Source organism: Euprymna scolopes, chromosome 7, assembly GCF_053919585.1.
Source record: "Euprymna scolopes isolate OS-2025 chromosome 7, ASM5391958v1, whole genome shotgun sequence".
Classification (NCBI taxonomy): domain Eukaryota; kingdom Metazoa; phylum Mollusca; class Cephalopoda; order Sepiida; family Sepiolidae; genus Euprymna; species Euprymna scolopes.
In genome coordinates, this window is record NC_136488.1 from 152847233 (window position 1) to 152864244 (window position 17012).

The 17012-nt window shown below is 33.5% G+C and overlaps 1 protein-coding gene across 3 annotated transcripts in view; it reads right to left on the reverse strand.

Moving 5' to 3' along the window:
- LOC145280190 (terminal uridylyltransferase 4-like) overlaps window positions 1-17012 on the reverse strand; it is a 151938-nt gene that overhangs the window by 30208 nt on the left and 104718 nt on the right. For all 3 annotated transcript variants that reach the window (XR_013868568.1, XM_080131953.1, XM_080131954.1), the window contains exons 19-25: window positions 13809-13883; window positions 12158-12332; window positions 9606-9653; window positions 7635-7726; window positions 6941-7062; window positions 5860-5939; window positions 1781-1920 (exon numbers count right to left, since the gene is read on the reverse strand). Coding sequence is in view for 2 of the 3 variants with exons in the window: in XM_080131953.1 (XP_079988079.1) it covers window positions 1781-1920; window positions 5860-5939; window positions 6941-7062; window positions 7635-7726; window positions 9606-9653; window positions 12158-12332; window positions 13809-13883 (732 nt within the window). In the remaining variant the exon portion in view is untranslated. The remainder of the gene's footprint in view (window positions 1-1780; window positions 1921-5859; window positions 5940-6940; window positions 7063-7634; window positions 7727-9605; window positions 9654-12157; window positions 12333-13808; window positions 13884-17012) is intronic.

Genomic DNA, 17012 nt, shown 5'->3' on the forward strand with positions numbered 1-17012 from the left:
TGTACGCGTAGGGAGAAAACTGCTAGGATCAATATTAAAAGCAAACTGGAAGAATTGTTGGAAGTAAGAAAAACGTCAAAAGAATTGGGTTAGTCAACACATTCCATATCAGCACACACGACTTGAAATGATAAAGTTTCTATATTGAATATCGACATCTCAAGATGCATTACAAAACTGATGTGACAAACGATGAAAAAATTAAAATATATCCACTATGAACAATAGACCAATAAATTATTAGTTGAAAGGGCAAGATATCAAAGGAAGCTGTTCATAGTGTTCTTAAAGAAGATCCTGATGGAAACATTTAATTCAGTAACCAGATCAAACGCCTATATTTCATCATTGAAAAAATGTTATACAAACTTGGCAGTCAGTAGAATGATTTCTATTAGAAAAACAAATCCGGATCTATTAAAATATCTACCTATTTTCTTGCTTCCCCACAAGGGCAGAGTTAAACACATGATCAGTTTTTAATGCAAGGAAAATCCAGCTCCTCAAAGAGAGGCATTCTAAATTGGGAAAATATAAAAATTGCCTCGGTCTAGAATAATCTCCTTCATTAACCAAAGACAGAAGAGATACTACACTGATCACAGTCCAAAAGTCAAGAATGTGTCCGTTTAATCTGTGTGTTTAGTGATGACAAAGCTATTACAAACTTTACACAAATAGATGAACAGGCACTCATACAGTTATGTAGATGCATATCAAAACTGACCTCCATGCTCTAAACATCATAGAGCACCTGGTCGTAATGCCTGGACAGTGGCCATCAACACTAGCAATGATAAAACAGCAAGGCATCCAACCTCAACAACTGAGAACAGAAAACATTAAATTGTGCAGCAGCAGTTTCAAACCGTGAAATACAACAGCCCAAAGAAAATCCTATTTCAAACAGTAAAACATAACGGACCAATTGAACAACCAAGTTTCTTATAGATAGGATTTAAAATCTAAAAACAGCAAAACGTAAAAATAAAAAAATAGCAACCAAACAATCCTTAAAAAGATTTATTTATTATGTCTCAAAGACATTTTTTTTAAATCCATTTTATATTGAAAATTATTCAGGCTTAAAGAACGTATATAAATATAAACCAGCTTATAAATGAAAAACTTTCCAAGACTGAGTAACATCTGTATAATATTCAAAACAATTAAGGGTTAAATGTTTAAATGAACATTTTTGTTAATGAGAGATTGAAGAGTTTATGAACTTCCCAAATTATCTTCCTTTAAGAAAACTAAAAAAACTGACAAAAAAAAAAAAAAAATGCTGACAGTAGCAATAAAAATACTAGTACATCTAATAAAGCTGTTATTCTATAGTAATTGTTTTTTTTTTTTTTCTTTTTTGTCGATTCACAGTTCGTGCTCAATAACAGTTGGAGATTGAGCAAGTACATCATAATGCTCTCCAACAAAAATTTTTTTAAATGTATGCAAGTAAAAACGGAATGTTGCACAATCATTTTAACATCTTAACAGATTTTCCTTGTAAAAAGCAAAATGAAATTCAAGTTTAACAATAAAGATTTCCACAATAAAAAGTATTAAAAAAATATAAAAAAAATATAAAAAAAACTTCCTTTTCTGTAATTCATATTTTTTTTTTCAAAGAAGAAATTTGCTTTTGAAGTAGATACAATTTGAAAGAATTTTTTTTTTCTAAAATTAACCAATGCATGCATTGAATAGAAGCAAGTTTTGAGTGCGTTTTGCATATTAAAGAGAATTTAAATTTAAAAATTAATATGGTATAACTCACAGTCGTAGATGTTGAGTGTTGGCCAGGAATTTTATCATACGGTGATCCTTTGTAATCTTTCATGATTTTGCTGTTCTGCAAATAACCTTGCTTTGCATACTCATCGTAGTCACGAGGAAAGTGATTATCCCATGGACCTGCTGCAAGTAGAATGTACATTTATTTTTATTTTGATATTACCATAACTTCAAGCAATAGAAGTTTTAGCTTCTTTTAATACAAATCACTACTTATCAAGATCTGAAGTCAACTCGAGGATAAAGGTTAATAAATGTAAGGTGGTCAGTGAGACAAATTCGTGATTGGCAATATTGGAAATTGAGTAGAATTTAATTATTTAAAGGAACAGCTCAACAACAACTTGTTTACATTGGACTTGAAGACAATATTTTAATCAGCCGAAAAGCAGCCCTGCTGTATTATAGAGTTCCACAGGTGGGCAGTTACAGGAATTTGCATTTAGATTTTGGCACAGATAGAAAATGGGGGAAATTGTTGACAATGGTTGTAGCTAGACGAGTGCTTGTTGTGAATGTTTTGCAAGAGGTGAGGGACCAGAAATTGAAGCTCAGTCAACCATGTCATGCAAAATGTCAAGAAACAAAGGGAGATAATTCATAGATTTATTTTATAATGCCAATGAATTTCCATTAATCACTTAAAAATAATTTTTTTAGTTAAAAATAAAACCACTTGATCAATTTACGTGATTTTTGAAATATGACTTTTATGTTTCATCACGGATACGTACATCTTAAAGATTATTTTATAGCTTTGTTTTTTTGTACATTTTATTAGTTGTCACTTTTCTTTGGATGTTTTTTAAATAGTGAAATAATGCCCAAAAATGTCAGCTTATCAAATATATTCAACAAATCTGCTTTCTTCATGTACCATTGTTCCTATCAATGCAGATATCTGAATGTCACCGACCCTAACCTGTTTGCTGATGTGCCCTCTTCTGTTCTTTAGGTGCATTGTTCATTTAAAGATGATTATGTTCATCCTAATCTTTCTGGAGTAGAATCTCTTTATCAAAAGGTCAGAATGGTAGTTCCCATATATGGGGTAGAACAATAAATTTGTCGTACTAGAAAAGATGACATGATTCCATTTCAGTTTGATGAAAACCAGTTTTCTTTTTTTGTAGCAGACCATCTACTAGTTGGCCAGTTGTGTACAAATGTGAAGAGCAATAGAAGCCTTCTATCATGTCTGAAAGTGACACAATGTTCAATAAGCGAGATCGGAGCTCTACAAATGCTCTCTACTGATCCAAGTTATGACAATAGGACAATTGCCAGCACCCTTAAAATACAAATCTGGATGGTTCAACGCTTGAGGGCCACATCATGCCACCTCACATCTTCAAAGTCGGCTTGAAAGTTAACACCAAAGTGTACATGGACGTGCTGAAGAGTGTGGTGATCACCTGGTGTAATGAGGTGGCTGCTGGCAGACCCTGCATGTAGCAGCAGGACTCAACGCCAGCCCACAAGTCCAAAGAAACCAAAGTGTGGCTTCAGAAGGAGTGCTACAATTTTGTACCTTTCTCTAACTGGCTCCCCTCATCCTCCGACCTAAATCCGTTGAACTACTTCATTTGGTCATACGTCGAGAACATCACCAACATGACCTCCCACAGCACCAAAACCAGCCTGATGACCACCATCCGCCAAAATCCCACCAACACTTGTGGAAAAGGCATGCTCCCAGCTCCAAACCCATAGCGAGGTGGTGATTGAGGCTGAAGGCAGCTACATTGAATCGATGTCAGCTCTACTACATAATCAAGTTACTTGAATTAAATTTTTCAATAAAAGTTTTAAAATAAAGCTAAAGTGTTGTTTTCTTTAGGGTGACAACTTTATCGTTCTACCCTGTATTTGTATGATTTTATGCTTAACATCTGTCACAAATTGTTATAGCCGTCGATAACAATATCCTTAGTATTAGTAGATATTATTAAAAATGGTTTTATTTCTTAGAATCAAGTTTTTCTCAGAGATATAATCATATATCTATATAAAAAAAAATGAAAAATTTTCTTTTGATAGCATAAAATACACTAGTTTATCATAAGAGAAAATCTATTTCAATATTTATGAGCATTGTGATCAAGTTTAGCCTCTTTAACATAATAAAACCAGATCACAGATTAATAAAAAATTATGCATTAGTCCTACTACCTAAAACATTTATTGAATCACTCACATATAAAATGTAACTGCATTAATATATAGATATATATTAGGTTGGTGCAAAATGTTGTAATTTGACATTCAACTCCAAAGGATCATAACTCTTTTCATAATAAACTTTATTAATCGAAATAAAAAACATTAGAATGAACACATTTTTGCCAACAAGAAACAAGTTTATCCCATTAGCATAGAAATCCGGAGTTCTGGAAGCGATGAAGTTATTGAAGGTCAATTCGGTATCATCTCTACTTTTGAAGCATTTTTCGTGCAGGAAGTTTTCAAGATGCTTGAAAAACTTATCAGTGGGTGAGCAGTCTGGTGAATATGGTGGATAAGGCAGAGTCTTGTAACTCAATTTGTTCAGCTTCTGCAGAGTCAGTTGAGCAACACACGGGCAAGCGTCGTCATGGAGGAGAATTGGTCCCTTCATATTAACCAATCTCGGGCACATATGTTAAAGCTTCTAGTGCATTTTGTCAATTTATTGGCAGTACTTCTCCGCCGTAATTGTTTCGCCTGGATTCAAGAAGCTGTGATGGATGAGACCAGTCACAGATCACCAAACAGTCACTATAACCATTTTTTGGTGCAATTTCAGCTTCAGGAAGTGTTGTGGAGCTTCTCCGGCATCCAACCACTATGCGGAACTTCACCAGTTGTCGTAGAAGATACACTTCTCACCACACGTCACAATCCACTCGAGAAATGGGTCGTTTTGTTCCCGGGCCAAACATATCATTGATATCACGAGCTGCCTCAGCAGCTTTTTGGCCTCGTTTTAATTGGAACATGAAAACCGTGCAGATTTGAATTTTTTCCATGCTGTTGAAAAGCCAGCAAAAAAAATGAATGAAGAGATTGAGAACGGTAATGAATAACACAATTCGATAGAGCGAAAAACGCGCTTCAAAATGATATATAACCTGGCTATGAATTAATTCAGAAACCATATATAAAAGTAACATGTGAGAAAATGATATTTTTGCACCAACTTTTATATATATATATATATATATATATATATATATATATATAATCATGACTTAAGACTGTCCATTTCTTTTCACTGACTTTTATCCTCTTTAATTCAAGGAAAAAAATATATAAATCTCCAACTGTTTTTTTTTGTTTTTTTTTTCGAGGAACATAATCTCTGATCAGTTGTTTGCTTTTCCCCCACTCAATGAAATGTGTGAGACAATATTATGAAAGAAAAAATAAATATAAATATTTGTCTTTAGAATGTTTTCTGAAATATAAATATATATTCCTTAAAGTTCACACAAAAAGTGGGTTAATAACTGAATAGTGTTCATATTACTAGGGTCTTTACAAAAGTAAAGCCTCCTTTTTTTATTTTTTTAAACTCAGAGTTGAAAAGTTCCAAAGACAGGAATGATACTATTAAAACAAGCAACTTTTTGTGCTCCAAGAATTTATTTTTCTACATAGTCACCACCATTCTTCCGACATGTTTGGTTGCTTTTTAGAGTCGCACACTATCAATATCTGCAATAGAGAGGTGAAACTTTCAGGTTATGAATGCATAAGTTTATTCATTATAATGCAATTTACAATCTTCTATGATCCATTTGGGTGGAATGAAAAAATAGGAGGCATTACTTTGGGATTGAACCTTGTAATAACTTGACAAATCTACTTTTAAAAAGTTTACAGAGAAAAACCTTTTCAAAAAATATCTTGAATTTATTAATATCAAGAAAAAATGTTTTTGAATGGACAAAAACAATTGTACAATTAAAGATGTTATTGTAAAAGTAACCTCTGAATATTTATTATATATTAACTTAATATCTGAAAATCTGACTTATTAGATATATATAGTTATGAAAAAGGTTAAAAATATATATTTACACATTTGTGGATTTCCTTTATTAAATTTGGAAGGACTGTTTACACTTTCATCTTGTTTATTCATATTTGTATTCTGATCTCTGAAAAGAAATGTTCAAAACAACAAAAAAAAATTGATAAAATTAATTATTTGTAAAAAAACAAACTGAATTAAATAGACTGAATTAAATAGACTGAAAATTCTTTAAAAATAAAAAGGGGGGAAAATGAAATAAATCAATTTTAAAGGAACAAGAAAAATTTACTTTTTAAAGAGAAAACTAATAAATTAAAAACAGGAAACAAATGTTTTACGAAAAGGAGAAGTTAGCTTTTAACAGTACGTCAACCCCTTTGCTCATTTCATGCCTAACAATGGTATTTTTATAGAAATTGAAAATTACATTTTTTTTTGAAAAGCACACTTTTTAGATATGTTAAAAATCAGAAATAAGAAAATTGATAGAATTAATATATTAACTATAAATTCCTGTTTTCAGTTTTTAATGAAATAAGTGAGAAGTAAAAAAGCTGAACAAATATATACAAAGAAATATAAACAATATATATATTAACTGTACTCATCCAGTGCTTTCCGGTAGTGTATTCACTTACATTTTGCTTTCCATTTTTTGTAAACTATGACCCCTACCCCCTCTGTCAAGTTTTTGTATCACATGGATTATTAAGATTACTGTTCTCATCTTGGATGTTATTCTCACAATGTTGCAACTGATGATGAAAACAGTAGTCAAAAGACAATTTATAAATCCTTATCACAAAATTCTGAAACATTTTGTGTTTCCAATCAAGAGAAAGTAACTTTGTATGGAAGAATACAGTTAAATTTCATTTTCTATAAAGATGGCAACTAACTAAAAATAATTTTGACTTATCCAAAACAATTTTTTAATTTAATCCAAAAAAAAAAAAAAAAAAAAATTGATTCTGTAAGAAGAATCACAAAGAAATAAAAAACTTTGTATATTAGATGGAAAAAATGTTATTAAACCTAACTGAAATTTAAAAATCAATTTTCTTAAAGTTTATCCTTGCTGAAAAAAAGTTGTCTAAATTATCAAAGAAACCTTAGGATATTTACCTTGGTTTGTTCCTTCTCATGTGGCAATCTTTGACAATGTGCCCAATCTTGCCACAAGTACGACAACAGCGATCTGTAGGAGGTTTGCCTTCTTTCAAACGAGTTGCGTCAAAGAAGTAATCCTAAAGATTAAACAAGTTTTCTTATCAAATAATAAAATCAGAAATAAGGAAGCAACTGCAGAAAAAAATATTAAAATGGTAAACTAGATTTTTAGAAATGACTCAAAATTTGCTTTGAAAAGAATTTCATCTGAATATTTTGTTTTTTATTTAGAATACAACATAAAAAAAAAATGCACAAGTTTTTATGATGTACATATCCATTATGGAACAAAAACGTTATAATCCAAAAATGATAAATTAATCAAGTATTTCTAACTAAGAAAAGCAAATTTTATGAGTATTTGAATTTGCTCGCCATTATAAAAATATGTCAATTAAAGGAAGATAACTCGACTATAATTCATAACTGAGATATAATGCCAACGAATTCATATTACTCAATTTTCTTTACAAAAATTAAACCACTTGATCAATTTTACATGAATTTTGGAATATGAGATTTGTTTCATCACGTGTGTGTACATCATGAAGATTATTCTGTAGTTTTTATTTTTATTTTTTTAAATTAAGTTGAATACTTTTCTTAAATAAAAATACAAAAGAAATATTTTTTAAAATAAAATTAATACCCCAGGTGTGGTATATCCATTTGGAATTTGAGTGACGGGTGTGCCATAGACATGTCTACCATTTATGAAGGTCTTCATTATGTAGTTGTTCACTATACAAAAATAAAAAAGTTTTTAATTCATGGAATAGATAAAAATTCATAGAACATAAAAATTCCAAATCAAATAATTTCTTTCAAATAAAAAATAAATAAATAAAGCTGGGTTTAAAAATAAACTCCTCTCCTTTTACCACCAGTGCTCAAATTCTCATTTTGCCTCAAAATGAATGGCACCTTCCATGATAAGGAACTTTGCTTTGATAATCTTCTCATACAAACTTTCATACCAAATTTGAAATGATAATACGGTAACATGTGTGTTATTTTGTGTGACACGCGTACATCTTTTTTTTTCTTCTGATTGACTGTTTAATTATTATGACCTTCCATTTCTTGTAATAAATAATTTTATTAAGAATTCTTCACAAGTTTATATATATATATATGTGTGTGTATTAGTATATTTAAGCAGCATTTTTTATTTTATGCACGTTTCATTAAATAGCACAAACAACTCGTTTATTTTTCTTGTAATCCTCCTTTTCTCTTTGTTGGACGATTTTCCGAAAGTTTTTTTCGAGTGAAAAAAGAAATTTCCCATAAAATATATATATATATATGTGTGTGTGTATATATATGTATATATATGTGTGTGTGTATATGTATATATATATATGTGTGTGTGTATATGTATATATATATGTGTGTGTGTGTATATGTATATATATATGTGTGTGTGTGTATATGTATATATATATATATGTGTGTGTGTATATGTATATATATATATGTGTGTATATGTATATATATATGTGTGTATATGTATATATATATGTGTGTATATGTATATATATATGTGTGTATATATATATATATATATATATATATATATATATATATATACACACAGACACACAGCAGGGTAAAGTTTTTGCCATAACTGCTCCTGCCGAATAGTCTAATTTTCATAAATTTCCTGCATATATTTTGCCTTTTCCTAAATAAACAAATGAAGTTGTTGTTGCAGAATAACTTTAGCCATGTAGGAAGGAAAAGTATATAATTATAATATTAGCAGTACATTACTACAATGACAAGACTCCCACTCCAACCCCAAGGAAAAATGTTTCCCCACTCCCAATAAAAAGGAAAGCAATAACTAAGAAATGTTTACAAATGAAATAATAGTAGCATTCAACAAAACACTAAGAAAAAGACAGATTTTTTTGTGTTATTATGAGATGAGTAAAAACTGAAACTGATGATAAAAAAAAAAATGCTACACAGCATGTAAGTAAATGTTTAAAGAAAATGTGCATAACAGACAAACAAAAGCTGTGCTCCTCCATCCTCCCTTCAAGAAATTAAAAGGAAAGTAATGAATAAAAAACAATGGCACTGATGTGAAAAAATGTGACAAATGAATAAAAGTTCCTGGTCTTGTTGAGGAGAGGAGGAGGAGGAGGAGAAAATAATGAGTAAATATCATACTACCACCTGTAATTATGACTTATGTTGGAAAGTGACTCTCCTAGGAATTTTTATAAGAATTTACGATTACGAATGAAAGCGATTGATAATATTTGCAAAACCTACATTAAATATTAGCTAGTAGTGTGACAATATTGAATTAATGTGGCGTTTATATTTGTAAAGCTATAATTTTTTTCTAGAGGGGAAAAAACTGACTTTTTATTAATACAGAGATACATATGTGTATGTTTATTAATGGAAGAAGAAAATGTCTTAAACTTGTCAAACTTTATAAAAAACTATTTCTTCACAATATTCTAAAATATGAAAAATAAAATTGAGATTAAAAAATTAGAAGTTAAATAGCTTCAAAACTGCAGATGAATATCCTTTTAATTCTTAATAAAAATTAAAAAGTCTAAAGCACAGAGAATCTGTATGTTCCTTTGATACTCACTCTTTCGAGATAAACCAACTCCAAGATTATGAGAGATGTCAAATGGATCTGTAAAAGAACACAATTGTTTTAAACATCAACTAAAATTTATAAATTGTAATTTAAAAACTATGAAACAACTGCTTAATCTAAGAGCTTTAAAATATACAGAAATATATTTTAAAATATACTTTTTTATTGAAATGTTGAGATAATTAAAAAAAAAAAAAAAATTATAATTGAAATTTTAGATGTTAAAGGCTATAAGTGAAAGTCTTATTTTTCATCATAAATTCATTCACTACACTTTTTTTTTTTTTTTTTACAGTGATAAATACTAAATTAGTAAACAAGTTTATTTTGTTTTTTTTTACAAGGTGGTCACCTCTTATCAAGGCCCGGAAGCCACTCGGGGATAAGGGTTATTGCATGTACAGTACGTTAGTATTGGAGATTCAATAAAGTGTCTTACTTAAAGGGGGCGGTTCATCAGGAATTTGTTTATGTTGGACTTGAAGACATCCAGGTTGTAGTCAGGTGGGAAACTGGCAAATGGAACCGAGTTCCACAGGCATGCACTTCTAAGAAAGAAGCTTTGTTCATGGAATCTACGTTTTGATTTTGCCACAGATAAAGAGTGGGGGAAAATTTTGGCCGTGGTTTCAGCTAGACGGGTGTTTTTCATGAAAGATTGGCGAGGGGGGACCAGAGATCGGAACTTAGACGAGCACTTGCCATGGAAGTAACGATAAAACAAACACAGGACCGTAACGTCTCTCCTGTGGGAGAAAGGTTGCAGGGAAGAGAAAAGGGCATCCCCCCACTAAGTCACAAAGCCTATTAGTCAAGGCAGGATAGGCTGTTTTTAGCAGCTCCTGCCCAGATGTGGCAGCAGTACTCCATCCTTGGACGTACTTGATAGAGAATTGCATCAGCTTTAGTAAATATTCAACAAGTGGCTTGGGGGATATATTGCAAAAAAAAAAAAAAAAAAAAAAAGCTGACAGTATAAAATATAAATTTGAATGATAGATTGAGGAGAAAAAATAACAAATTAACATATATGAGAGACATTCCAAAAACAAAGCCTTCTATTCTTTTTTTTTTTTTTTTTTAACTCAAAATGTTAATGAACTATGAAATGGTACCATTAAAACAAGTGACCCTTTGTGCTTCAGAATGTATTTTCTTACATAGTCACCACTATTCTCAATGTATTTTTGCCAGGAATTCAATTATTTATCTCTGCTTCTGATACACGTTCATGACAGGGGTTGCTTTCTTAGATGAAACTTTCAGGTCATAAATGCACAAGTTCAGCAATGCAGTTTGCAATTGTTTGATCCGTTCGGGTAAAATTAAAAAAATCCTGCCTTGATAGAGTTCAAAATAGACTTTGTAGCCTCGTAGAGGTTGTCCTTTTCTCTTCCCTGCATCCTCTTTCTCACAGAAGAGATGTTGCAAGTTTGTTTCTGATGTATGGTTATTTTCATGGCAAGTGCTCGACTGAGCTCTAATCTATGGTCCCCCCTAGCCAAACTTTCACAAGAAACACCCGTCTAGCAGAAAACACTATCACTAATTTTTCCCCCACTCTTTATCTGTGCCTAAACCTAAACATAGATCCCATGAGCAAAGCTTCTTTCTTAGAACTGCATGCCTATGGAATGGTCTTCTGTTTTTCTGCTTTCCAGCTGACTATAATATGGTTGTCTTCAAGTCTAACGTAAACAAGTTTTTGATGATCTGTTCCATATAAGTTAAGAAATTTACCGAATTTCCATTACTAACGATTACTATATTGTCCAATTTCTACTGTACACTCTTTAACCCTTATCCTCGAGTGGCCTCTTGGGCTTGATAAGTGGTGATGCTTATGCAAAAAAAAAAAAAAAAAAAAAAAAAATGCCCTTCAGATTAATTAGATTTATTGATACAAGTAAAATTTTTCAGATTTTTTTTTCTCAAATAAAAAATTAGTGAATCTGAAGGAAAGCGATGGCTAAGCTTTGATAAACAGATTAAATCATTTAATCATTGTTGACTACCTTTGTTTCTAAGAAAACTTTGAAATTGTATAAATTCCTCGCAATAAATAACTTGCCCATCTTCATCAGAAAACTGAACTTTTCAATTTAAAGCTAATAGCAAGAGTTGACAATTATTGAAAAAAAATAAGAGAAAAACGCAAAACAAAGAAAATGTTGATGTTGGAGTTTAATCAATTAGTGGAGAATTCAGATGTTCGATTTTATGAAGCAACGAATCCACAGAAGAATGTATAACAGTAGGCGTTGAAAATTCGGTACTCATGCACTTATTGATCCGTGTTGAACTAATAACGTTCTTATTTAAAAAGGCATTCTTAACATGGGGAGGGGAGGGTGTTTTGTACCTATTCTGTACTTTAACCTTACAATTGAATAAAAAAAAACATCACAAAACTTTAATTAAACTTGGAAATACGATTTAAAAAATAGCGTGGATCAGTAAGTGCATTAGCACCAAAAATTCATATTAAACAAAAATGAAATGGATATATGCAAAAGACATGTAAGAAATTCAATACAAACCTTCAATGGCTAAACACTTCCCGTTCCAAAGTTTTTCAAATCTCGTCAATGGCGAATGCTGACGTATTGTGACTACCATTTGCAGGTCAAACTTCTCTGTATAGAAAATGAACAATCCTATCCACAACTCTGCAACAGATAACTTGTTTTGGCCATAGTGTTTCCAAGTATTTTTCTAAACAAAAAAAAAAGAAAAGTTTTTATAATAAAATGAATTATTCTATCAAGAATCCAACAAAATTTCAATTACGCTTAAGAATTTTTGAGATGAGGATTGACGATTCATATTATTTGGATTACTATTCTCATCATGAGGCTTATTTTGACATTTCAGCTGATATAACCTCTGACCTTCTTCAAATGTATCCTTGTGCACCTGTGGTATAATGGATAAAGTACTTAATTCATTCAAATTTTGTATTTATTATTACAGAGCAAATTCTCTATTGAATATTAGTATCTAATATATAGTACTAATTTCAAAAGTTAAAAAAAAGAACAACTTCAGTGCCATCAGCTAGAATCGATTTTAAACATTTAATCCTCCAGCCACATTCCTTACTGATGTAGTTATCGAGAGAAAGATAGGAAAGGTAAACGTGAAATGAATTGAATTTGAGGATGTGCAGAAGGAAATAAAAATTGACAAGTTGAAATTAACATTTTGTATTTCAACTTCCCGATACATGTTAACACATTCATCCATCCAAACAAAGATTTTCCTCGTTATAAATCATCCTTAATGTATGATTATTATTTTCAGTGTTATGTGACCAGTAGCTTCAGAGTTTAGTGGTTAAATATTTACACATAGACAGAGACAAATTTGTTTTATGTAAATAGATTACACTTATTAAAAAAACAAATATATGCGTAATACAGACAAAATAAACAAACACTAGTTGATGGTTTGATTCGCAGTGCGAACAACACTCAAAATATAGTTGCAAATTACATGGGATTTCTACCCAGTCATGGCTAACAGAACAAGAATACTCTACCCCTATGGATTAAAGAAAGGGTTTCATTTGAAATTCTGTGCATATTCCAGAGTTTGACCAAAAGATTGAGGTTCACAAGATACACTGGTATTCATGCAGAGTGATCCGTGCTGAAATAACATTTAAAAAGCCATTCTTAAGATTGGGAGGGGAGGGTGTTTGACTCCTATTCTCTACTTTAACCTTACAATTGAATAAAAAACATCATAAAACTTTAATTAAATGTGGAAATACGATTTAAAAAATAGTGCGGATCACTCTGCATTAGCACAGATACACCTGAAGAAGGTATGAAGTTACATCAGCTTAAATGTTGTGAAAATAACATTCAAGATGAGAACAGTAGCTGGAATAATCCAAATACAAATTAACTTCAGCTTTTATTCATTCCATTGAAAATACAAAATATATCAAAAAATTAATAAAATATTATATTCACATGATAAATGTACTGTACTTTTAATTTTAGCGTTTTTTTTTTTCTTTTCAAAAAAATTTTTTTTTTTTTAATTTATTTACAGAAATCAGAAATAAATGTTGAGTTGGAAAAGATTTTATTTTTCAAGTTTATAATTATTTCAATATAAAATATGAAAAAAAAACAAAAGGCTAAACTTTAAAAAAACAACAAAAAAAAACTCAAAACTTACCAAATTATCAAAATCATCATAAAACCAAGCATTCCAGCCATCTACCATAGTGACAGGCTTCTCATCCTCATGTAACTGAAACAACAAAAATAATCTCAATTTATTAATAGATGCATTTTAAATAATAGTTTTTTTAAAAAAAATGTAATAATTACCTTTCTTGAGAATCAATGTTCAAATTCCTCAGCCCAACATTCTCAGGTATTATGAATTGGAATAAATACATAGAAGGTATTTCCAAGTCTGGTACAAAGACTGCATCTCTATGGGACCAGAAAACTTCTCACACCTGCCATTATTCTATATCTCTACAAAGCCACCATTCGCCCACGCATGGAGCATTGTTACCACATCTGAGCTGGTGCATCAATCACTCGTCTCTTTCTTGGAAAGTCTGCAAAAAATTCTTTAATCTAATTAGATCCCATACTGTCTATCAAGCTCATGACCTTCACCTTCACCGAGGTGAACGATTTATATGACCTTCACCGAGGTGCGCGACTTGACACACAAAAATAAACCGCCTCTTAATCACCTGCTAACGCACGCGTCACTGTAACGTCCAATGACAACAACAACCTTCTCACTCGACCTGCCTTTATACCACTATCTCAATCACTTCTCTTGCGCATGCAGATTCCTGACAACCTCGAGACTTCCGCTTATAAAAACCCAAGTTTTGTTGTCGCGCATGCCTATACAAGGCACACACACGAGGGCGTTTGTTGTGTTGGTAAGTACTACACTCCCCCCTGATCTGATGATCACATAGAGTGCACTCCGGGGGTGGCCTCTTAGTTCGTTGGCTTCTGCGAAGGGTGGTATTTACACTCTCGGATTCAGGTTCAGGTTCAGGTTCTGGTTCTGGGTGTGGTTCTGGTTCTGGTTCTGATCCAGTTTCGACACAATTTGGCACTCATGATGGTGTGTGAGCACCCGGAGTCGAGAAGAGCCGAACAAAGCACTTGGTCCACGTACACATTTATTGTCGGTTGCGCCTCAATTAAATCTTGTCCGGGGAACAGGGTGGCGCTGACGTCCTGCCCCCTGATGCATTTCCCGCAAACGTCCAATCCTAATACCCGTGCTCCATCCCTCAGACGTTCGGGATCCTTGCACTCCAACCCGAATTGAGCTAACTTTTCTCTGACATGCGCAGATTGTACGTCTTCATTGACATACGCATCATCAATATAGGCCGATGTTGCGTCCTCAGTGGTCTTTTCCTGACTATCGTGAACTCAATAGATTCATTGAGACGTACACTGTCGATGCTGACGTGTGCGCCAGCAAGCTGAGAGAATGGCGCCAGAAGGGCTCCAATGTGTCTATAGTAGACTTGCGGAAGGCTTATTTGCAGGTGCGAGTGGATGAGACATTGTGGCCATTCCAGACAGTGTGGTTCCGGGGGTCAGAGATACTGCCTTACTCGGCTTGGCTTTGGGCTGAATGTGGCACCGCAAATCATGAAGACCATCGTAAATGCAGTGTTGTCCCAGGAAAAGACCACTGAGGACGCAATATCGGCTTATATTGATGATGTGTATGTCAATTCGGGTTGGAGTGCAAGGATCCCGAACGTCTGAGGGATGGAGCACGGGTATTAGGATTGGACGTTTGCGGGAAATGCATCAGGGGGCAGGACGTCAGCGCCGCCCTGTTCCCCGGACAAGATTTAATTGAGGCGCAACCGACAATAAATGATTACGTGGACCAAGTGCTTTGTTCAGCTCTTCTCGACTCCGGGTGCTCACACACCATCATGAGTGCCAAGTTGTGTCGAAACTGGACAAAGCAGAACATCAAAGTAACCACAATAGGTGGCAATACGCAAGCTTGCTGTGGAGCCGGAACTGTCAAAGTCCACACAGACTCTGGTGTGGCCGCAAACATTAATGTGCTGGTGATGCGAGGGGATTTGCTGGGATTCGATGTACTGTTGGGATATGATGCTATTAAGGCACTGGGGGAGTGGTTATCGGAAGAGATGGGACTGTGCGATTTTTGGAAACCCCAGTGTGTGCTGCAGTTCACATTGATCGGCCTGATTTTAAGGTGGACTACGACCCTCACCAAAAAGCATGGACTGCATCGTGGAAGTGGACAGAAGGAAGGGCGCCAACCGAACTCAAGAATAGCATTGCAGAGTACTCGATACCCGACGAGGCCCGTAATGAATACGAGAAGGAACTTGAGGCATAGATCCAGGATGGATGGCTGATCCTCTACCCCAACAAGCTGGGACCACCCAAGGGTCTGATTCCCTTAATGGCGGTAGTCCAGCATAACAAATCAAAAGTTCGTCCGGTGCTGGACTATCGTGAACTCAATAGATACATTGAGACGTACACTGCCGAAATAGCTTATGACCTTCACCGAGGTGAACGATTTATATGACCTTCACCGAGGTGAACGATTTATATGACCTTCACCTTCACCGAGGTGAACGATTTATATGACCTTCACCTTCACCGAGGTGAACGATTTATATGACCTTCACCTTCACCGAGGTGAACGATTTATATGACCTTCACCGAGGTGCGCGACTTGACACACAAAAATAAACCGCCTCTTAATCACCTGCTAACGCACGCGTCACTGTAACGTCCAATGACAACAACAACAATAACCTTCTCACTCGACCTGCCTTTATACCACTATCTCAATCCCTTCTCTTGCGCATGCGCCTGTAGATTCCTGACAACCTCGAGACTTCCGCTTATAAAAACCCAAGTTTTGTTGTCGCGCATGCCTATACAAGGCACAAACACGAGGGCGTTTGTTGTGTTGGTAAGTACTACAATTGTTACCACATCTGAGCTGGTGCATCAATCGCTCGTCTCTTTCTTGGACAGTCTGCAAAAAATTCTTTAATCTAATTAGATCCCATACTGTCTATCAAGCTCCAGTCTCTGTTCCATCACTATAGTGGTGTATCTTTGTCAACATTAATACCCTTTAACCAACCTTATTAATAGAAAAATCTTAGCCCTTCACTGTAAAAGGTACCCATATGCTACAATACTTTCTACTCTAATCGATTCTTTCCTTGAATCAGTCAAATTTTAACCTCCCTTCCTGCTTCTGTTAGTACCAACATGCAGAAATTTAAATATGTGAACAGACATCTTACTGCACAACTCTCTACTTAGAATGCTCTCTATAAATCTAATTCATAGTAGCCTCTAACATCAATGGCAATAT